Source organism: Bombus impatiens, unplaced genomic scaffold (genome assembly GCF_000188095.3).
Source record: "Bombus impatiens unplaced genomic scaffold, BIMP_2.2 scf_0546, whole genome shotgun sequence".
Taxonomy (NCBI): Eukaryota; Metazoa; Arthropoda; class Insecta; order Hymenoptera; family Apidae; genus Bombus; species Bombus impatiens.
In genome coordinates, this window is record NT_176965.1 from 19650 (window position 1) to 44113 (window position 24464).

General features: G+C 33.7%; 1 protein-coding gene and 4 non-coding genes across 5 annotated transcripts; all 5 read left to right on the forward strand.

Moving 5' to 3' along the window:
• The first annotated feature begins 1088 nt into the window (after positions 1–1088).
• Positions 1089–1207, forward strand: LOC112213233. The gene has a single exon (XR_002947116.1). It is a non-coding gene; the product is annotated as a 5S ribosomal RNA (ribosomal RNA).
• A 203-nt stretch (positions 1208–1410) lies between these two features.
• On the forward strand, positions 1411–1529 carry LOC112213234. The gene has a single exon (XR_002947117.1). It is a non-coding gene; the product is annotated as a 5S ribosomal RNA (ribosomal RNA).
• A 202-nt stretch (positions 1530–1731) lies between these two features.
• Positions 1732–1850, forward strand: LOC112213235. Its single transcript, XR_002947118.1, has one exon. It is a non-coding gene; the product is annotated as a 5S ribosomal RNA (ribosomal RNA).
• A 203-nt stretch (positions 1851–2053) lies between these two features.
• Positions 2054–2172, forward strand: LOC112213236. Its single transcript, XR_002947119.1, has one exon. It is a non-coding gene; the product is annotated as a 5S ribosomal RNA (ribosomal RNA).
• Positions 2173–6662: 4490 nt separating this feature from the next.
• Positions 6663–22311, forward strand: LOC100741707 (dynein beta chain, ciliary-like). The gene is made up of 11 exons (XM_024369177.2): positions 6663–6736; positions 6790–7009; positions 8311–8472; positions 8600–8746; positions 9399–9560; positions 11769–12005; positions 17386–17607; positions 18399–18650; positions 19858–19984; positions 20926–21059; positions 21872–22311. The coding sequence occupies exons 1-11, from the start codon at positions 6663–6665 to the stop codon at positions 22118–22120; spliced, it is 1986 nt and encodes a 661-aa protein (XP_024224945.1). The 3' UTR covers positions 22121–22311.
• The last annotated feature ends 2153 nt before the right edge of the window (positions 22312–24464 follow it).

Below are 24464 nucleotides of genomic sequence, written 5' to 3' on the forward strand. Positions count from 1 at the left end.
ATGAATGCGAGGCTTATTGGTTAAGGGTGGGGCTCGACCTCTCGGACCATTAAAATCCGTCAATTATCCTTACAAGAAACTGATAGCATAGGAAATCAAAAATACTGCTACGAATGTTGAAGGGAATCGTTTTAGCTATTGAAGTACCATTGTAAAATAGCGCCGTAACTACGAAAGCGAGCTACAATGAGCTACAACGAGACAAAAGCTACATACTATCCAAAACAGTCTAAAATACAATTATTCTTACGATAAAAGAGAAGATCTAACTCTATCCCTTCTTTCAAACTGCCTCCAGAGGAAGCTCCACTCCTCCAAGAAGCAAGTATAGCGATACAGAACATCAATAATGACATGAAGTGTAGTTATTTCATAACATGTAAGACGACGGAAGAAGTATATGTTATCGGCACTCACTTTTCCAAGGCACACACACACACACATACAACGAACATATGGATCGAGGATAATTAACAGAATTATTATGTCAGAAACAGATAAACTGAAAAATGAAATACAGCAAGACATATCGCTAAATAAGACAGTCTTCACATTCTCTAATGAAAACACCTCGAACAATCACAAACAACCAGACATAGAAATAAACTACTTTACAAATTATAACCAACTAAATATCATTTTCTCTAAATTAAACAATAAACGCTTACCCAACAAAATAAAATGATATTACACAGTGTTCTTTAAATATGTAATAAATAACACGTATTTCCCCAGAAAATAGAAAAAAGCTAAATTAACAGCCATCACAGAAGAAAAAAAAAATGAGGACCGCTCCTCTCCCTCAAACCTGCGAAATATAAGTCTCCTACCCAGCATAAGCAAAATATTCGTAAGAGTCATAAATAAACCCCTAGTCTCCTTTTGCACAAAAAATAAGGTAATCCTAAAAAATCAATCCTAATAACCAATTCTTAATATTCTATATTCTAAGCATCAAGAAATTGCAATATTTTAGTATTACGCGACCATTATCATACATTGTATCATTCTTATTTTGGCACACACCTGTTTCTTGAAATATTCTATTTTTTGCTTTTCAAAAACAAGTAAGCAAACTAGTTACTTCAGCCAACGCTCAAACCGCGTTGAGTGCACTCGTTCTCGTCCGATCACGAAAGTTAAGCAGCGCTGGGCACGGATAGTACTTGGATGGGTGACCGCCTGGGAACTCCGTGTGGTGTTGGCTTTTTTTTTTTATTTTTCCAATATTTTTTACCTTTCTTGACAATCTATTTTTAACAATCTACAATCGAAGCATCGAGAAACAGAAATGTCTTAGTATTACGCGACCATTTTCATACGTTGTATCATTCCCATTTTGGCACACACCTATGTTTCTTTATTCTATTTTTTGATCATCAGGAACAAATAAGAAAAGTGTTTACTTCAGCCAACGCTCAAACCGCGTTGAGTGCACTCGTTCTCGTCCGATCACGAAAGTTAAGCAGCGCTGGGCACGGATAGTACTTGGATGGGTGACCGCCTGGGAACTCCGTGTGGTGTTGGCTTTTTTTTTTATTTTTCCAATATTTTTTATCTTTCTTGACAATCTATTTTTAATAATCTACAATCGAAGCATCGAGAAACAGAAATGTCTTAGTATTACGCGACCATTTTCATACGTTGTATCATTCCCATTTTGGCACACACCTATGTTTCTTTATTCTATTTTTTGATCATCAGGAACAAATAAGAAAAGTGTTTACTTCAGCCAACGCTCAAACCGCGTTGAGTGCACTCGTTCTCGTCCGATCACGAAAGTTAAGCAGCGCTGGGCACGGATAGTACTTGGATGGGTGACCGCCTGGGAACTCCGTGTGGTGTTGGCTTTTTTTTTTATTTTTCCAATATTTTTTAACTTTTCTTGACAATCTATTTTTAATAATCTACAATCGAAGCATCGAGAAACAGAAATGTCTTAGTATTACGCGACCATTTTCATACGTTGTATCATTCCCATTTTGGCACACACCTATGTTTCTTTATTCTATTTTTTGATCATCAGGAACAAATAAGAAAAGTGTTTACTTCAGCCAACGCTCAAACCGCGTTGAGTGCACTCGTTCTCGTCCGATCACGAAAGTTAAGCAGCGCTGGGCACGGATAGTACTTGGATGGGTGACCGCCTGGGAACTCCGTGTGGTGTTGGCTTTTTTTTTTATTTTTCCAATATTTTTTAACTTTTCTTGACAATCTATTTTTAATAATCTACAATCGAAGCATCGAGAAAAAGAAATGTTTTGGTATTGCACGACTATTACCTCACATTATATCGTTCTCTCACCAATAAATTAGCACATGTTTTAAAACTAAAAGCATTCATGTTTTTTGATATGCAGAAATTTTACGATAACGGATTGATATGGAAAATTGTTATTCTATATTTTCGACTTCTAGTACATAGGGAACCACCATATGGCTCGTACCGCCGAATAGGATACCTAAGTTCTAGCCCATTCAATGGATTGTCCTTGCAAGTGCATGCGTACTAGACGAATCTCCAGCGTCAATTTTTTCGAAGTTTACCTTTCTTGATAATCTATTTTTAATAATCTACAATCGAAGCATCGAGAAAAAGAAATGTTTTGGTATTGCACGACTATTACCTCACATTATATCGTTCTCTCACCAATAAATTAGCACATGTTTTAAAACTAAAAGCATTCATGTTTTTTGATATGCAGAAATTTTACGATAACGGATTGATATGGAAAATTGTTATTCTATATTTTCGACTTCTAGTACATAGGGAACCACCATATGGCTCGTACCGCCGAATAGGATACCTAAGTTCTAGCCCATTCAATGGATTGTCCTTGCAAGTGCATGCGTACTAGACGAATCTCCAGCGTCAATTTTTTCGAAAACAAAACTTCTTATCAAAAATTGTCATTGTACATTTTGGACCTACTTTTGAATAGGGAATCATTTACTTTCCGCTTTTAGTACATCTTTTGAGAACATCTTGTTCTAATTATGTATAGTTAGACGCAGATTCTTCGCGATCGAAATTTAAACAATTTATTGCATTACTACTTCCTGAAATTAGAATTTCTAGTGCATGTATAGCCTAAACATGGAAACTTTGCGAGAATTGCAAAAATTCATGGAATTGGAAACCTTGTACTTTTATAATGAATGTTCTTAAAATATTGCAATATTTAACTGTGAAACCTAGGAAACGGTTGTCCTTGTAAAATCTGTGGTTTAATCTGTAAATGTTTAATTTAATCTGTAAAGTGAAATTCTTATCTGTAAAATCTACAAAATGATTGTTCTTATAACATCTGATATTTAATTCTTTGGATTTACGAAATGGATAGTAGTAAAATATTCGAAATTTGGCCTTAAGAATATTCGTAGGACTTTCGGAAGAAATGTCCCTAGAACATCCAAAATTTAAGTTTTAAGCACATTTGTGAGACTTAAGAAATGGATTGCATTTTCGACCAATCGCGGGGAGACGCAATCGCGAGGAGAGACGTCAACGGGAGTCGTAAGATCCCGTTACGATTATAGCAATCTACACCACGAATTGATCAATTCCCTGATTTCGGTTAAGATAATAGGGATGACTCAGTTAGTAAAACACTGTGATTTACAGAATTATAAATTATATATTTCCAACAATTAAATTACACTGTTGAGTAGGTATAAATAGATAACAACTTGTCGCACGATGATAAGATAGATATGCACACTAGAGCAAGGCTCTTATAATTGAATTTAGTATGTTAGTGGACGTAGCACTATAGGATACTTAATAGAGGAGGTGAATGTTCGACAATACCGAGAACCGACTTAGATAGTTGACGTGAATTATACTCCTCTAGCGTTGTGCTTAGACTTAGACGTTAGGCGTTAGATTTTGTACTGACTTGTATCTTTGTACTGACTCGCTCTTATGTTAATACGGAAGAAAGTTCGGTGTGGGTGTGCCCCTTTGCATGAAGAACGCGGATTCGTTGTTCACACTTTTCGTTAGGAAAAGTGAGAGTAACGATCCGCGGTGTCGATTCGGCCTACGCTGATGCTTGAAGGGATGAGTAGGAAGCCTCCTACCATCGTGGTTGGTAGGTGACCTTGTTCATGGGAAAAACCAGCTTGTTTTGCTAGATAGCTATTCGGTTTTTCCTAATAGGTGCGTACCCGCTTTCTCCGTGTTTTTAAGTGCGCCTAATAAACCTAAGGAGCTCTCTAAAAACCAGATGTGCTTCGAAAATATTTTTAGGCTTAAGAAATTCTTCAGGACAAACGGATTGATTGAAGACTCATGTTGATACAATACAGTGAAAGGGAAAGGCTATGGTGGGTCCCTAGGTTCATTGAGGGTCGGAATGACGTTACGCAGGCCGTTGGCTGTCCGGTCGCGAGGGGTGGAATGCAGATGTTTTAGGCAATGTAACATGGATGTTGCTAGGACATGCAAAATTTAAGTTTTGCGAACATCTTGAGAATGTTCACAATGGACATAAAATGTTCAGGATATAAACTTAACATGAAACGAATGGCTTTTGGATGTACGGTGCAATCTGAGAATAGTCGACATCAAAATGTAATTATTTAACGGTTATAGTCACGTAAGACTAATCCAGGTAACAGAAAATTAAGATACGTAAAGGTTGTGTTGCTGTGACACCAGAAATATTGAGTAAGATGCTATTATTTTCTTGTCGCAGCATTACGAAATGTTCACAAGTGATGAGGAGCTATCATTTTGAACATGTGCTTAAGATTGTTATAGTTCTGAACAACAATAAAAAATATTCCAATACTATTGCAGTTGGAAAGATACACAGCAGAATCTCAATTATCCGAACTAATTAGGAGGCAACGATGTTAGGATAATGGAATTTTCGGATAATAGAACAGTTAGTTACTTCCTGTTTATCCTTAAAAAGATTTATCTTTGTAAATTCATCTTTGTTCCATGTATTTTTAAAAAAGAACACAAATTACGACAATAACAATACAAATAATGAAATTAAATAAGAAGACATTAATCTGTGAAAGCTCATCTTTGTTCTATGTATTTGAAAAAGATCATAAATATCAATAATAGTAATACAAATAATGAAATTATTTGTATAGCGATTAAAGATATATGGATCCCAGATCTATTTAACTGTTACATCACACAACTGTTTTAGCAAATTTAATTCGGTAAAGTTACATTCCTTTTGTGTCCCTGTCACAGGATTATAAAACAATAATGGAATAACTACGTTTGACAAACATCCTACAGGTCACAGCCATCAGCTAGTGTCCCAGGCCGAAAAGACAATAACAGGATAGCCACTTATGACTGGCGCACGGCGACAATCCCTTCAGAGGGCCGAAACCCAAGTACATAAACGTTCCCAAAATCAGCACTCTTACAACTACCAATAGCAAAATACTGACATTCGCGGGCAATACAGCTGTATTAGTCAGGCACACTAATCCAAAAACAGCAGACATATTACTACCAGAGCGTATCAGAAAAATAGAAAAATGACTGCAAGATAAAAGCAAACCCCAGTCAATTTAACCACATTACATTTACAATACGAAAGCAGAAACCACCTAATATCCAATTGAATGGCATGCACATAAAACAAACAAAACAAGTTAAATACTAAGACTCCACTTAGATTCGTAACTTACATGAAAGCAACATACTAAATCAATTATAGGCAAAATACGGATAAAAAGAAGACAGATGTACTGGCTAACTAGACGAAACTCTAAAGTCAGCATGGAAAATAAACTAAAAATTTACAAAACGATAATAAAACCAATTTGGACGTACGGAATACCACTATGAGGAACAGCAGCAATGAGTTAGGTAAATAAACCAGAGTCGCTTCTCAAAGATACTCAGTGAAGATTAAAAAGGAAACAACCAGCAGATCTCACAAAGGACATAACCTAACAAACAAACACTCACCTCACTAAAGAAATAAAATAATCAAATTCGAAGATGATACCTCACTGGGGGTAGCCATCCACATGTTATTTGCCAATTAAGTGAGAAAAATTTACCAAATGTCCAGCTGGACAAATTGTAAAGTTTAAATTAAATAATAATAAAAAAAAAAAGATACTCAGACAGTAGTCAGCGTCCCGTGGTATATCAGAAACGAGGATCACACAAAGACCTAAAAATACCAACGATCCAAGAAGAAATCGGTAGGTGCGTAAAAAAAACAAGGAAATAACGGCAACGCTTCCAAATAAGCTGGCTGCTGACACGAGCGAAACCCATATAAAAAAGGAGACTGAAAAGAAAACATCCCACTGACCTCGCTAAAGAAATAAAATAAACAAACTGGACGATGGTATCTTGCTGGGGGCTGTCATCCACGTGTTACATAGTAATAAAGCTAGACAATTTTAACGAGTGTCCAGTTGGACAAATTGTAAAGTACAAATTAAATTTTTTTTTTTTTTTATTTTATTTGTTGAAATTACAATCAATTCTCGCGTTGAGAATTTTCAGTAATTTTTCTGGCGTGGCGCAGTGACATGGCTGTTTATTTACAATAAGTTATACTTATTATAGATAGGTATAATTTATTAGTGTTATAGGTAAGTGCATATGTTTAATTTGGATAATTATACAAATTAAATAATAATAAAAAAAAAAATATTCAGCTGTCATGATTTACGTGCATCGCCCTGTATATGATATAGAATATGTATATAGAACTTCTGGAAATATAACCTATATTAAGTTATTATTACAAAAATCTTTTTCTATGAACTGAAAATTTCTTTCTATTGCAGTTTTCCAACCGAAGACAACTTAATATTGATATACAGCCAAATGCTAGAACAACACCTGATGAATCCTATCAACAAATTTAACTTAGCGCTGACAAAAATTGCAGAATCATTATTAAATGCAGCATTGTACTGTCACCACAAAATTTCAACAACATTCCTACCAACAGCAGTCAAATTTCATTACGTATTTAATCTGCGTGATCTCTCAAACATCTTTCAAGTAAGATTTATTTCAACAAAGCAAGTAATTAAAATGACAAAAGCTTAATTAAAACCATAGAAATTTATCGCTCTTTGCTGCAGTTTACCTATTAAAATTAATATGCTCTTTTGTGTAAAGTGTTTCCAAACTGATGACGTTAGTACAGTAATATTTTTCCATAGGAAGCTTTATCTCCGAGTAAATCAAAATTTACTCTTCGAACAAGCGTACACTTGACTATGTCGTAAAATGGGTAGGTGGATGCGAAGCGCGGTGGATATGAGGATGAGTATACAAAAAAAGAATGGATTTTATTACGTTTATATTTATACGCACCATTATCTCCGCTGAATTGGTCATTATGGTATTTTATCTTATTTAGCTTATCCAATATAATTTTGAAATCTAATATAGATAGATCTTTCTGATCTGGTGATCCTCAATCTGAACGACACATATTTCGGCAGCTTATCTCGTATAAGTCGTAGGGATCGTCCACAACAAAATCACACACGCACCGCGATTGTCTCGGCTGCGAGTGTCCACAAAAAACACAACTTACAACAGATGTTCGATACGTCCTTTGTTTTCTTGTAAACAGAGCCTGACTGTTCTCTTAAAATTTTACTGTATCGTGTCTTCGTCTATCCCCAGTATTAAAAATAGAGGGGATTTAAATCTTAGGACTGACAGGTCGAAGCACAGATCCTCCTCGACCAACTACTTGTTTCCAAAACAGCTGGTCAAGTGCTCTGGTAGGGTGCGCTTTGGTAGAATGTGGTGGTGTACCATTCTGCACAAACTATCTCTTAATGCCTGCGGATTTTCGTGTGCCCGGAAATATTCGTTACGTATATTTGTTATTCCACATTTACCACATATTGTCTCCTCAGTAAATGGTATCTTCACGGGGGAATTGGAATTGCGTTGGACGACAAAATTAACAATTCATTGATCGTTGAAAAGGTTATTGTCATTAGAAACTGAAAAATTGCCAAAAGATAATAGAATAAAATACACAAAAGAATTCGGGGAATAGCCGATATACGCAGTAAAGTATTATATAAATTTTGAGTTTTTATAGCAAATGGTAATTTTTTATTTTACACGACAAGTATACACGTCAACCGCACCGAAATAAAGTTTTGGATTGACGTGTATATATGTCGAACGCAGTCGGTAACTGAAGTAGTTACCATGAGATTCAACTTATTGAGATAAAAATCACGTGACGTTATAATTAACTCTCTTAAAAAAATATTTAATATTATATTTAATAATAAATATTTGATATAAAAAAGGTTTACTCTTTCTTTAAGGGCATACTGTTTGCACACGGTGAGACTGTTCCGACTGGAAATCATTTGATCAGATTGTACGTTCACGAAGCAACAAGAGTGTATTCGGATAAATTAATCAATGCTGAAGATGTAAAAGCCTTTCAGCAATTGCTGAAGGAGTCGCTTCGCAAAAATATTTCTGTAAGTTTAAAAATGTCAGTAGTATTAATTATTATAAATAAAAGAGAAGTAAATAGGTCTTTGTTACGTATATTCTTAATTTAATTTTTGATAATGATAAATTTAATAATATCATTTATTATGACAGGAAATCGACGAAAATATTGTCTTTGCTGGACCAATAATATATTGTCATTTTGCGGAAGGAATCGGTGAACCAAAATATATGCCAATAAAAGATTGGCAACAATTGACCAAGTTACTAGATGAAGCTCTGGTTAATTATAACGAACTGGTAATAATTTATATTTAAAATATAAATTATATAATATATCATATAAAAAAATATAAATAATATTCAAGTTAATAGTTTTGTCAAATGTTACAATAAAACAAATCATAGTCATTCTAAAAATAAACATTCGAAATTATGAAAATCTTATGGAAATCTTTTGACTATAGCTTAAAATCAACGTTCCTTCGGTATAGAATGTGACAAACGAAATAATTTCACATTCAGATGTAAAAGACAGTTTTTATTCTGTTTACTACATTACTACAAGATTAAATTTAGATCTTTTGTTATGGATAATATAAAACTTACAACATACTTGCTAATTTTGACATATAGATTACACGCTATACATAAACAATATTTACATACAATATTTTGGTACATGAAACGTTTTCCACACAACTTTTTTTGCACTCTTGTAAAAATAGATAACATAAGAACTTATTTTATATTGTATATAGCAGTATTATTAAAATTTAATGTAAATTAGTTTCTAATTCACGAGTAAGATGTTTTTATACGTTTTTTGAATTAAAATTAATTGATAAAACAAGTAAAACTTATATTTATTCTGATTGGAATATTCTAATTTTTTATATATGTTACTATTTCCTTTTTCTAATCGAATATATATTTTTTTACCTTGGAGTAGGTAGCGGCAATGAATCTGGTTTTATTCGAAGATGCTATGTACCAGGTTTGTCAAATAAATCGCATTCTGGAGTCACCAAGAGGAAACGCATTGCTTGTTGGTGTTGGAGGAAGCGGAAAGCAATCTCTTTCTAGCCTTGCGTCTTTCATTGCAGGTTTAGAGGTACTTTTGCAATAATTATTTGTAAAATTCCCAACACCATGCAATTCTAACTAATCCTTATCTTTCCATAAAAATCACCACCTTTTCAGACACGAAAAGTGAAACATTTACCTATTATGAAAAAAATGTAAAAAGTGAACACTTAACAAAGTAATAGAACAGTAAAGGTAATTATACGTCTAGAAAATTTCAACGAGTTAAAAATATATTATCAAGATCAAAATTCTAAACAACGTTTTTCGATACACATAATCGCCGCTCAGTCTTCGTTTCCGAGATATTTACAAAAACTTTCAATTAAATCTAGTTTTCGTTACATTTCATTCTGGCACATGGGTGGTCATAGTTTTACATATCCCAACCTAAACTTGACTTATTGATGCTAATTATCTTCGATATAAGTAGAAAAATATAAATCAATGAGTTATAGGTTAGATTATATTAATATTCGGCTGCCATGGGGCTGCTCGTAACGCTAGTATGACTTAATTCTTATTTCATGCGATTTTGTAAGTGTATCGTAAATTAGATTAGTACTATTTATTATTATTTATATATATTACCAAACATACATTTGTACATAACTCAAAACCTAAGACCGCGCATAGTTATTATCATGTCATTCAATATTCCATGTTACATTAAAAATTAAAAAATAATAATTACGTGTGTGTGGGGAAAGCGAGCCAAAACTTGTCCGCGCTCCAGTTATATTCCAGTTATATTTGGAACTTCTGTTGGCCGTACTGTCCTATCTGCACTTTTCGTATAACATCACTATCTTTTAAGTCAATGCTGCTCAGGTTTGAACGTGTTACGTCAATTCATTTGTGGATGCCCCACTTGTGATTTGTACGAAAAAAGAGCAGCATGTAACGGTTCGTATTTTGTGGTTGGAGAGCGTGTCTAGTGCCGATATTTATCGAACACTTTGTGCACAGCAAGTGTGTTTGAATGGATACAGAAGTTCAAAGAACGTAGCACAGGTGTCAGTCATGAAAAAGGAACCGGAAGGTCGTCCACATCCACGACTGATAACAACATTAAAAGTGCACGTAAACTGATTCTGTCGAATAGATGGGTGATATTGAATGATACGGCAAATTATTTGCGAATCAGTCATGACTCTGTTTATGCAATACTCCGCGATAGACTTAGGTTTCGAAAAGTTTATACGAGATGGTACCGAAACAATTGACGAAGAGGCGAGTATGGCGCTGCATTCACGCACGGCACGCAGCTCAGTAGAAAACATTTTTTAATGAGGGAATGCGAAAGCTCTTTAACAGATAGGCAAAGTGTATTGAAAAGCTGGACGATTATGTAGAAAAATGAGGTATGTCATTTTTGAAAATAGCTTAAAATAAGTTCTACAGCGACAGTGCGGATAATTTTTTTCTTACTCTCGTACATATCTTCTGCCTCTAATCATTATTAATATATGACGAGCAGGCAGTTAAGAGGTAATGCAATATTTTCTGTAGCAATAGATCCATTGAAAATTATTTCACACTAGAATTGTTGGCTACCTAGTAGTTACTGTAGCCTAAACCATAATATATTCATTTTTTTTCTGTTTATATCATCTCTCATCAATAAGTTAAGTTTAAATTGGAATATATAAATTGTATATATATTGAATATTAATTGTTAAATCAGTTGATTTACAAGCAATAACATCGCTCTTTTTCTCTCTGACTATTGCCTTATTTTCGTAGTTTTCATCAAAGAACTACATGTATACAATATATTCTTTGAATTCCTAATAAAAATAGGATCATATTAGAAAAATTCATTACTATGATAAAAAGTAACTGAAGAAATTATACCTACATAGTTTGTGTCATGTTCCTTAAAATCTCAGGTAAAGTGAGAATTAGAATTTGATAGTACTGGAATAACATTAAATAAGGAATTGTTACATAACAGATATAACAAGAGTGCAAAGGAGAGATAAATTTTATTATTTTTTAATTGAAACGAAGGTATCCTAAACGATGTTTAAATAGTTTTTTAATGGTCCTGAGGTGAAATTTTGTGTGAATTTCTGCTATTTGAAGAATGTGAGATAGATGGAGAATAAGAATTAACTGTGAACTTTCATAGATCAAATTTTTTTTAATTAGTTTCAAATTAATATCAACACGTATACATAACATGTAAGCAATCTCTTTACATAAAAATTAATCAAAGTCCTTTACATTTTAGGTTTTTCAGATACAATTACGAACAGGTTATTCGATGACTGATTTAAGAGGCGATTTATCAGGTTTATATCTGAAATCTGGATTGAAAGGAATCGGAATAACTTTCGTGATGACTGATTCTCATATCGCCGATGAAAAATTTCTGGTACTTATAAACGATATGCTCGCCTTCGGCGAAATCTCCGAATTATTCGCCGATGATGAGGTAGATAATATCGTGAACGCCTTAAGAACTGAGGTACGTTTTCTTATTTGTAAACAAAACACTTTCTATGCAATATTTGGATCGCGATCTATTCCTGTTATGCAAATTATTTTTTCTTCGCGGTAATGTCTTATAACTATAACTATTATGCATTGGCAATCAACCTTACAAAATTTCGTTACGGCGCACTCTTTTGTGCACAAATATAATTTTCTATTTATGCTCTTTCCATATAGTTGATTATGAGTTATACATAACATATAAAAAGACAAGCAAATATTTTCGATATTAACTTTTGTATAACTGAGTATATTGAACCCATAAAAAGTTCAATTATCTTAGGTACAGGATGTTCAAGAATTCTTTGTCCTTGAATCTCAAGATCAGATTTTTTATTGCATTGTATAGTACTCGTCACGACGGACAAATTGATTGAATTGTGCCTTTGCAGTACCTTTGAGGAACCATGAATCGCAATTCAATCATTTTCTTGGAAAAAATGCTCAAGTTTCATTCGTCACATATATATATGTCGGGTTTACATTAGAATTAGGGTTAGGGCCGTGAAACGAATCTTCGTTTGGGTTACACGTTGTCGTTATGCAATAGAGAAGACATTGACTAGTGCAAATACGATTACTATAGAACCGGACAAGTAATCGTGGTAGTTAGGTACTCGAGAAACTAACGACAATGATCCTAGGTTCAATAACGAATCCGCGTTCGACGGGATGATAGATGAACGTACTCACAAAATCTAAGTCGGACGCGTAATATTCACTGGTCGTAAAGGGTTACTCCTTTCATCAATGAGATCGCGAGCGAGAATGCCTTTCCCGTCCCGATGATGCCACAGAGGAAAACTATAATATATATTTCGGGTTCACATTATGATTAGGGTTAGGTGCGTGTAACGAATCTTCATTTGGATTAGCCATTGTTGTTATGTAACAGAGAAGATATTTACTAGTACAAATATGATTATTACAGAATTTGACAAGTAGCCGTAGTAATTAGATACTCGAGATGCTAATGACAATAATCCCACGTTCAATAACGAATCCGCGGTCAGCGGAATAACAAAATGCGCTCCTTTCCAAAGTCCAAGTTGTACTCAACTTGCTTGCCTACGGTACAAGTATTACTAAACTGACTCTTTGTTAAAACGTAGAATATTCACCGAGCGTGACACCATGTAACTCGCTACTGAGACATCACGAGAGAGAATGACTTTTCGTCAGGATGATGCTGCAGAGGAAAACTGTGATGGGGTGTGTCTAAGGACACGAGATCATCGGATTCGTCGAGAAAAGCCCTTGTTCGGAAAGTGAGGGAAATTGACGTTGTTGTTAATTGGTCAATTTCCATGTTGGTATCGAGAAAAGGATGCTAGCCGCCCTTGTGGGAAGGTTGCTAGTGGGAAGCGTCGTTCGTGAAAAAAATACATTTCCCCTATCTTCACGTAGTTGGGACAAAAACTGTTTCTCTGTTTGAAAGACTTTAGTAAACTAAATCTCAAAATTTATAACGGGTTCTCAAGCTAGCTGAACATGTACAGTGGAGATGCATCGAAATCTGGTAATCATCTTACCCGGAGAATAGGGTCTGCGTATGGCGAGCCACGGGACAGAAACCGTTGGAATGTTTACTGTCGCGTGTGGCCACGAATATTTCTTTTAAGGAGAGCTATAGAATTACTCCATACCTTTGTTAGACAAAGCGTTCATCCCGTGACCGCGGCTACGTTCGGCGACTGACTGTTGCCTCGAGCCCAAGTTCATTATCACAACTCTCGAACAATTACAATCGGATTGAATAACTACAATTGTTCAATTACAGCTATAGTAGACTCTAGGTTACAATGTTGCGGGATTATCCAAAATTCCAAAGGCTCCGGTGTTCTTTCATCTCCGACATATACAATGAATGAAAATTTAATATCTTCTTTCCAAGAAAACGGTTGAGTTACGCCCGATGGTTCCCTTGAGTGTTTTCTTCCTCGTAATGAATACTACACGATACAATAAAAAAATTTGACCGTGAAATTGGATATTAAGGTCAATTTTGCGGTAACTTTTTCAATCAGATGTCCGCCGATTTGAAGATGTAAAAATACCTGCCAAAGCTATGAAAAATAATTTTTGGACATCCTGTACACTATATATAGTTACCCAATACAAATAAGTTATCATAAATTGAATTAAATATCATCCGAAATGCCACTTGTTAGGGGAAATTATAAAATAGACAAAGGCATTTTCATAACGATATTATGGCAGATAGTCCGCCGCTATTTGGCCTTACCCTAATTTATAACTAAAGGTCAGCTTTATTCCTTTTAACGGAACCGAGGTGGGTATTAAACGTGTTAGTTTGTTTAATAAAGAGACACGTGATAAAGTTGTGTTAGTCAATTATATTAAAATCACTTTAAGTACAAGTAGAGATCTCCGTGTGGCGTTGGCGAAGCGCGCTGGGCCCGCCGCGCCCCCCGGTGGGGTTCGGGCTTTTGGGCGTTGGCGGCTCAGCGCCTCGGGGCCGCCAAGCAGTCCGGTAGAGGAACCGGGCTTCCTGGCACGGCAGCCCCAGCGACGAGGCGCGGTGTGACAATGGCCACACACCGCTCCGGGGCCTCTCTCGATCGCAGCCAGGACAGGACGGTCATCGTGGATGTTTTAGTCGGTTGGAGTCCGACACTACCACGCCGCTTTCCCCAGAAGTGGTCTGGCGTTCGTGCGGATTTCCTCCACGTAAATATAAAAAAAAAGTAAAAATAGAAATGGACACGCCGAAAATAGCAACTAAGAACTCCAATGGTCTACAATAACGGGCCCTCGAAATGAAAACATTTCTGTATAACAATAATATTGACATATTACTTATTTCATAGACATATTTCGCTCCAAAAAGCTACATGAAAATACTATATTGCACCATCTCCAGGCAACCCTCGGGAAAAGCACGCGGAGGTGCTGTGTGATAATAAGAAACGATGTCAAACACCACTTACATAGTCAAATTAATCAGGAACACGTTCAAGAAACCACCGTTACAATACAGACTAACAGCAATTACTTCCAGATATCAGCAGTAAATGCACCACCGCGACACGAAATGACATTACAAAAATGGGAACAGTATTTCCAATCGTTCTGTGACAAATGCATCACAGCGGGAGACTTCAATGTTCCATCGTATCACTTCAGCGCTCGCTCCCTGCCGACTGAACGGTAAAGACAGCAATTTCGGCGCCGAGCTCAACGTGTTAATTGCCGCTTTCAACTGTCGACGTAGGCGCTCTACCATCCCGTTGGGCGCGAGACGATAGGCCGTCGTGTGTAAATGTTTGATACCGAGAACCGGCATAGTTCCTTAAACAACTGTGACTCGAAGTACAAGTACAGAGATAGTGTATTACGTCGTAAATGTCGTTAAAACGTCCTTACTGAGCACTCATACTTCTAAACACAAAATGACGTTCAGACGCGCGTGATTGTTTTGAATCTAGGTACAGCACGTATGTATTCCATATACTTTGGAATTTTGTGCGACCTTTGGCACTATAACTACCATACCAGTCAAAATGCCTGGATCTACAATTTTATTTTTAAATTTCTACTTCATGTTACATTTTCTTCTGCAAATGATGTAATGATTTTTGTAGCGCCAACTAAAGGAATAATATAATGAATTTTATTTTTTTATTTTTTCTTTTATGTATTCAAATTCAAAATAATTTTGTACCATTGCTACTTATACCAATACCAGTCAAAATAACTGGTACTTGTCCCAAACCCAAACTAACCAATTTCCTCGTTTTGTACAATTTCCCACACGTTTTTAGAAATGTTACTACGTATCATTCGATATGATGGTGTCAATTATCAAAAAAATTTCGGATCGATCATGATGCTGACATCAGTCAAAATGACTGATTCTACAATTTTATAAATGTGCCAATCCTCGTTTAAGAATCATGGTCCCAAATAAATTAATAATACCAAAAATGCACTGCATAACATGAACTCCTTTTGTAAGAATATAATAAATCAATAAGTATAAAAATATTGTATTGCTAGTATGTATTTTCTAAAGACCAGTCATTTTGACTAGTTCTGGTAGAAATAACTTTGTCGTAACTGTCGATGGTTTTAATGTTAGTCAAGACAGTGCGAGTGGAAGTTGTACCATATTTGACAATAGATTTTATAATTGCGCGCGACTAGTCGCAAGTGGAAGCAGGCTAATGTTTGGAAAGTCGATAACCGGCGTTTAGAAGTTGCCGAGCCTGTTGTACCGACACCTCATAGCCATATCACCGAATATGGCTGTTTACAGTTTAGAGAATGCGTGAAATAGTTTGTGGATGACAAGTGGCCCCATGTAGTATTGCCAAAGAATGGAGAATCTTTCTGAAGGATCCCGTCACAGAGTGCGGATAGCAGCGATCCCTTTTGATAAGCAGGCTATAAGGGGTCACAAGGCATTTACCTCAGATCCTTGAGGCAACAAAGTCTTCATAAAAGATAACCTAACATTAGTATACATACCTCATATTAAGAGTGAAAATGTGACGATATATATCAGCAATACGAATAAAGTAGTTGTAGTATTTCGAATATTATAAAATTTTTAGTTCGCCGCGCAGTAGTTTCGTTGATAGAACAAAAAAAAAAAACGAATAGTATAACTACATGTCATATGCAGCATTCGATTGACCGGCTTAATCGATGACAAACAGTCCGGATAAATCGTGATCGAAGTGGATAATCGAGACTCGGAGGAAAATAAATAAAAACGCATTTTCTATTCCAAAATAAGCTTCTTACTTTTAAGAGATGTAATTCCTTTGATAATATAATCATTTTTTTCATTTATGGTACAATTATTTAGAACATAATAAATTATTTTTTCAATTCTACATTTACAATTTTGCTTCATCATGCCAACTTTCCACTATCATTAAACTTTCTGTTAGGCTAGGTACGCCTTCTTGTTACTTCAAATACCGAAGAACACGATTCAAAATTGCAGTACCTTCCTTATCACTAATTTCTTCATTGTCTACAACGAAACGTTGGACTTATTCTGCACAGTTGCGGTTATATCTGCGTCGGTGATGTGTAAATTATTTTCAGATAGCATTTTGTATGTCGAGTTCATCCAGTTTCTCGCAGTGTGGCGCGTTTGTATCATATTATGTCAGAATGTTCTGTATCAACAATTTTATATTTTTAAAGTTTGAACTATGATTTAATTATAGTCTGAATCTAAACTTTGCCCCGTGCATTGGTACTCGTATAAATAATATCTTTAATACTGAGGAATTTCAATGCAGTTATTATATATTTGCCTTATGCATTGCTTCAATTTTTATTCTAATATGGTATATTGACGTTTTATTATATCGTAGGTAAAACAAACCGGCATGATGGACACCAAAGAAAATTGTTGGAAATTTTTCATCAATCGAGTTCGAAATTTGTTAAAATGCATTCTTTGCTTTTCTCCCGTTGGTGCAACATTACGAAACAGGGCTAGACAGTTTCCAGCAATCGTAAACAACACTTCGATCAATTGGTTTCAAAGCTGGCCACAGGATGCTTTGAGATCCGTTTCCACCAGGTTCTTAGAAGTAAGACAATTTAGCACATTCTTTATAAAGCTTAATAAGTCATTTAGTTAATTTAATTTATGTTAAGATATCAGTGTGAATGAAAACAGATATTATATTTTACATTTTATTAGATTATTTATTACATTGAAATGTTTATAAAATCAATTTATCAAGGGTATCTCTATATCGCATCTCCGCTATTTGTACTGTATTATTTTTTGGAAAAGACGATAGAAGGTGATTTTTAGAAAAGGTATAAACATAAAACTATTATTAATTTCATAACATTTTATATGTAATAATAATTTACGAGTACATTACTGAATCGCATTTAAACAACTTGTTCACATTCGCACGCGCAATACTATGTGAAATAAATAGGATAGAATTCCATTCGCTATCATTTGTTTGTCATTATTGATGGCCGTTTGGACAGCCTATAGATTACAACAAATAGACCTACACTGCTTTCAAAATAAATCATTATTAATTTTAGTAATTTTAAAATCTAAATTTAAAAAAGTTAACAAATTTCTTAGTCTACATTTCTAATAATTTTTAAATTAAAAATTTAAAAATTTTTTAAATCTAAATTATAAATTGCTTATAAATAAGAAAAATCGCACTAAAGTATATGTAAATTTGTCGTTTCCCTAATTTTTCCTAAAAGTGGACTTACACTACTTACAAAATAAACGGTCCGTAATCGCTTCATTCGATTATTACTTATGAATAAACTTAATCTGTCTTCCTGATATTATTTTATTTTCATCTATTAAGTTTATCATTGTGATATTTACTGATTGCAGGAATTAGAAGACCTTCCAAAAAAATACAAGCCATCAGCTTCTTTGTTCATGTCATACGTGCATACTAGCGTTAATGATATATCTTCGCTTTATTTACAAAACGAGAGAAGATACAACTACACGACTCCAAAAACGTTTTTGGAGCAAATTTCTTTGTACTCGAAGTTGCTTGTGGAAAGAACCTACGACGTAAAAGCGATGATAGAGAGATTGAAAAACGGCCTGGAAAAGCTGGAATCTTGCGCTGGCCAAGTAATAACTTCATTCGTTATAGTAGTACTATATTATATAGACAGAATATTAAATAACATTTGATTTTTATAATATACTTGACAGTTCACGAATTTCGAAGACACATTGCATATTAACTATTTAACGAAGACACATTGCATATAAACATTGCAAATTAAAACATTTTCACAGTACTACTAATTAAATTAAATATATAAAATAACGAATGATAGAAATATATAAAATTCTCAAAAGTTTAAACTATCAGAGATTTTAGTTATAACTGGTGTTGTAGAACTCCTAACCAGTTCGTAGAGTCTTAGCTATGAAAGATGAATAATAAATAAATAAATAGATTAAGCACAAATAGTTTATTTCTTAAAGTAAATATATTTTGGCAATAAGTATGTGATTGTGTAAGTTTAAAATTTTTAAAAATCTGTAGATCCCAACAAAATTAAAAATTTCTTTCAAAGTCCAAAAAAGAATTCCTTAATTGTTCGATAATTGATAATTGTTCTATTATTGTTTACGTGTGCGTAAATTCATTTTTTAATATGAAGACCAAGATTATGATGCATTAATTGTCATTTAAACAAACAATATTGGAAGCTTTAATGTTATTTAAATTTTAAGTTTAATGTTTAAAATATTCGGGCTTTTAGAAAATAGCAAATGTTTCAGCAGAGAAATAATAATACGATAATGACCAGATTCATCAGAATCGCAAATAAATGCATAGATGAATTCAAGAAATTAATTGAGACTGATGTGTATCTTAAAGACGTCTATTATTTAAATTTATCTTGTTCTTGTTCCAGATTATTGATCTCAGTTAGATTTATTAAATTATTTCGTATCATTAAGCGCCTTATCCGCTCACGTTAAGCAAATTAAAATACTAATAAAACTTTTTCAAAAAACAATGTCTTACACCTGACCAGCCTTAAACAAATCGTTAATTATTTATCTTGCCAAATTATATTTAAGATATTAATAATTTCGTTATGTATTTAACTTTTTTTATTTGCAAGTATTAATATACGCAAATGCATCTATCCAAAATGGTATCCAAGATATTTGGAACGTTAGTAATCTCATTATTTATCGTATATTCAACGATAAGAGACATAGCAAACTTCACAAAGTTTGAACCACTGTTTATATTAATATAAAACTTAATTGATTTAGTAAATTTACACAAGGTTATATGAACGTTAATCGATAGGTAAGCGAATTAAGAGTGGTGTTAGCAGCCCAAGAAATCGAATTAAAAAAGAAGAATGAAATTGCAGATAAAATTCTTGCCGAAGTCCGAGCAGAGAATACTAAAGCCGAAGGGGAAAAAGCTATTGGTATTGTTTCGCTTCTTAAATCCGATCATGCGTCCCAAATTATTTTTATTTGCTTTCTGATAAGAAGTATTATTTAAAAAATTATTAGTGTAATTTTTAGAAGACTGTTGACATTTATATTTTTGTACACGTATTAATAACCTAATTATTATATATATAATACACAACAAACTTTGGATAAGTGCCTGTAAATACCCGGTTGTTATCCCTAGCGCTAAGGAAAATTCCTTCCAAGGTGTCTTCCAATACTTCGTGAAACTCAGTAGCATAATTTAATCCGAATCCGAATGTTATTCAGATACTACTAATTCAGTGATGAAACACTCTTACATTTGACTTTTTATAAATTGTAAGATTTTTCTGTTTAAAATAAGCGTAAACACGATATATCTACTTCCGATCGCATTTAATAGGCAAAACAAAATAAGTTGGAGTCCTTAAATAAGCAAATATGCACCAAATTATATCGTCTTTCATCTCATCCTAATCAGAAAGATCTCATTGGTCGAGGTTCAATAAAAAGTAATTTAACAAAAATAAAATAAAAATAGTTATTATTATAATAATAACAAAATTCGCATTATAATAATAATAAGTAATTCAATAAAAATAAAAAGTAGTTCAATGAAAATGAAAAACAAAGATTCATCGTTGCATTAGTATTATCTCATTAATGTTTCGATATGTTTCTTTCTATCAAGTCGATTCCCAAACCTCCTTGATCTTCGCATACGCTATCCTTTTCTATGTTTACCAAAATTGCAAGCCGTATCGACACTTGAAATCGATGTCTCCATTGGATAAGTGCCCTGCTTGGGTCTCGATTCTTCGACTACTTATCCAAAGTTTGCTGAGATTGATATGTATATTACATTATGCAACGGTATAATTAAAAAATACATAGAAAATTGTCACGCGTTGAGCAAAAAACTTGTGTACAGTGTCCGAGGAAGAGGCAAAGGTAGCTGAAATAAAAGAAACAGTAGCAGAGAGACAAAGGAGATGCGACGAGGATTTAGCAAAAGCAGAGCCTGCAGTTCGACAAGCTGAAGCTGCTCTTGACACATTAAATAAAGTAAGACATTTGTTTGAAAGACAGATTCAATTATGGCACTTATATTTCTATTCATCATATTTAATATGTATAAATATTCTTTCTAATTTCCTCTTCATGACATTGAAACATGATAGGACAGAATAATTAAATATATGCGAACCAATATAGAATTTATTATCATCAGATTCAATTTGATCAAAAATCTAGGTTTATCTTGAGAAATTTAAGATTTTTATAGTACATAATTATCAAAATCGAGGCGACAATGTTGAAAGAACATCGAGATACATTGTAGGGATGTTTTATTGAGAGGAATAGCTGAGACTTACAAACAAATCATAAACGATAGAAAATATAAGGAAATATCATAATAACGTTTACACTCGCCACTCTGTGAAGACTGAATACGTCCTTACTTGATTATATCCACCTCACATCGAAAACAGAACAGCAAAAATATATTACATTGTGTTACACCACACTATATAGGTAAAGTTAATTATTAGAGTTATTATTGATAGTTGTCGAAATATCAAAATAGATACCGAGGGAGAGTAAATTATGTCTACATTTTATATAGTGCAGTAACACAGTATAACACATTTTTGTTGATCCTTGGTACATTTACAGAAAATTAGAAATAGAAATTAAAATTGTACAGTGTCGGAATCTTTTTACAATCGATTTTACATAAACATATATGTAGTTCCAAAAAGACATGATTTACATTTGAAAATCTCGATTATGATAACTCTAGCTATTTTAATAAAAAAACCCCGATAATTAGATTTTATTCCGGATATTTCACAAAATTATTATCTAAATTTCAGAACAACTTGACAGAACTAAAATCCTTTGGAACGCCACCGGAACAAGTAGCGATGGTGGCACAAGCTGTTTTAGTTTTATTTTCCCCCAGAGGTCAAATTCCAAAAGATAGAAGTTGGAAAGCGTGCAAAGCGATGATGGGACATGTTGACACATTCCTCTCGCAACTTCGAAATTACGACAAAGAGAACATTCATCCTGAAGTAGTCAAGGCTATCCAACCTTATATCAACAACAAAGGTGGGCAGTAATTCATAAATTTTAATACACTACTATTTTACAATTCAGTAAAATTGTAAAATTGAGTAATTTACAATCAGTAAAATTAATGAAGTCAATAAAATTAATATACAATAGAACTTCGTTTATCCAAACAAATGAATCCTGAGCCTCCATTATCCGAGCTAGGCTCAAGAGTAACCTCGTAATATGTGCAATCGGATTTTATACAGGGTGGTTGGTAACTGGCGGTACAAGCGGAAAGGGGGTGATTCTACGCGAAAAAAAGAAGTCGAAAATATAGAATAAAAATTTTTCGTTTGAGGCTTGTTTTTCGAGAAAATCGACTTTGAATTTGCGCTCGGTACGCGTGCGGTACGTTATAACGGATCTCACTGTAGATCGTTTTCTCGATGAAAAAATTAAAAAACAAAAATTTTTTATTCTATATTTTGGACTTCTTTTTTCGCGTAGACTCACCCCCTTTCCGTTTGTACCACCCAGTTACCAACTACCCTGTATAATGTCTATACCTGCTAATATATGTAGTCACTTGTTTTTATTCAAAATAAATACTATGTCGAGAAGTAGCAGTTGAAATTTTATAATTTCACTTGAATCGTAATGTTGCAAACAATGAGAAAAGTTGGAGAGATTTGGTATGTAGTACATTTTTATTACCAGAACTGCTCGATTATCCGGACTGCCTTCTTTTCCACCGACCTAATCGGATAAACAAGGTTCTACTGTGTATAAATTAATTTCAGTATACTAGGATTTGAATACACTAGATTAAATCTTAACGGTGGTTATAAGTATGTACGTATACATGTATATTGCTACAACTATTTCCAAAGAATTTTTCGTGTTACTGTAAGATAAGATTAAATAATCAATCATCAATTTTTCATATTATTTTATTAGGTTTATTAATACTCGCTTTCCTGATATTACTTTTAGCTTGGAAATATGGTACCGTATATATATAATGTACATACAGAAAAAATTCTAATAATATGAGATCGATAAATATTGCTTTGTATTTTATATATTTCCTATGAATTTCTACCGAAAATTTAAATATATTTATATAACACTGTATTTTATTTACCTCTATAGAACATACTGATAGAATATGACTAAAAAATTTAATTTAAAATTAATTGTGTTATTTGGTGTATAAATTAATTCGATGCCTTTACTTTTAACTTTTATACTGCCTGTATTTTCGACCAATCGCGGGGAGACGTAATCGCGAGGAGAGACGTCAACGGGACATCTGGTATCCGTCTGGCCCGCGGTGTATGACCTGGGCCAGGTAGAGAGTCGCCCGGCGTAACACTGCCTTTAAATTTACAAATACCTTCTCATTTTATAATAGTTTTAAATAAATGCTGTTTACGTTTATATAATTTAAACATACATTCAAATAGTAAAAACGAAACGAAAGGGGCTGATTTAGCTTCGACAACAACCGCCTCGTGTCGCAAAAGTTATAAACGAAGCAATTTCCAATGTAGAAAATCATGCCACATCTGAGCCTTATTGCATAATTAAACCAATATTATTATTAAATTCTAAATTTCACAATCTATAAGTTATTAATTCATATTAATAAGCTTTCTTCCACAACAGTCATAAACTTGATGGTAAAAGTCGACTTTGAATTTGCGCTCAGTACGCGTGCGGTACGTTATAACGGATCTCACTGTAGATCGTTTTCTCGATGAAAAAATTAAAAAACAAAAATTTTTTATTCTATATTTTGGACTTCTTTTTTCGCGTAGAATCACCCCCTTTCTGTTTGTACCACCAGTTACCAACCACCCTGTATAATGTGTATATCTGCTAATGTATGTAGTCACTTGTTTTTATTCAAAATAAATACTATATCGAGAAGTAGCAGTTGAAATGTTATAATTTCACTTGAATCGTAATGTTGCAAACAATGAGAAAAGTTGGAGAGATTTGGTATGTAGTACATTTTTATTACCAGAACTGCTCGATTATCCGAACTGCCTTCTTTTCCACCGACCTAATCGGATAAACAAGGTTCTACTGTGTATAAATTAATTTCAGTATACTAGGATTTGAATACACTAGATTAAATCTTAACGGTGACTATAAGTATGTACGTATACATGTATATTGCTACAACTATTTCCAAAAAATTTTTCGTATTACTGTAAGATAAGATTAAATAATCAATCATCAATTTTTCATATTATTTTATTAGGTTTATTAATACTCGCTTTCCTGGTATTACTTTTAGCTTGGAAATATGGTACCGTATATATATATAATGTACATACAGAAAAAATTCTAATATTATGAGATCGATAAATATTGCTTTGTATTTTATATATTTCCTATGAA

What these genes read in the sequence shown, in the direction of transcription:
- LOC100741707 (XM_024369177.2), top strand. Translation starts at nt 6,663, where the DNA reads ATGATTTACGTGCATCGCCCTGTATATGATATAGAATATGTATATAGA. An exon ending in CGCTTCGCAAAAATATTTCT is followed by an intron (nt 8,473 to 8,599) that starts GTAAGTTTAAAA and finishes TTATTATGACAG; the next exon opens with GAAATCGACGAAAATATTGT. An exon ending in CGAAGGGGAAAAAGCTATTG is followed by an intron (nt 19,985 to 20,925) that starts GTATTGTTTCGC and finishes ACTTGTGTACAG; the next exon opens with TGTCCGAGGAAGAGGCAAAG.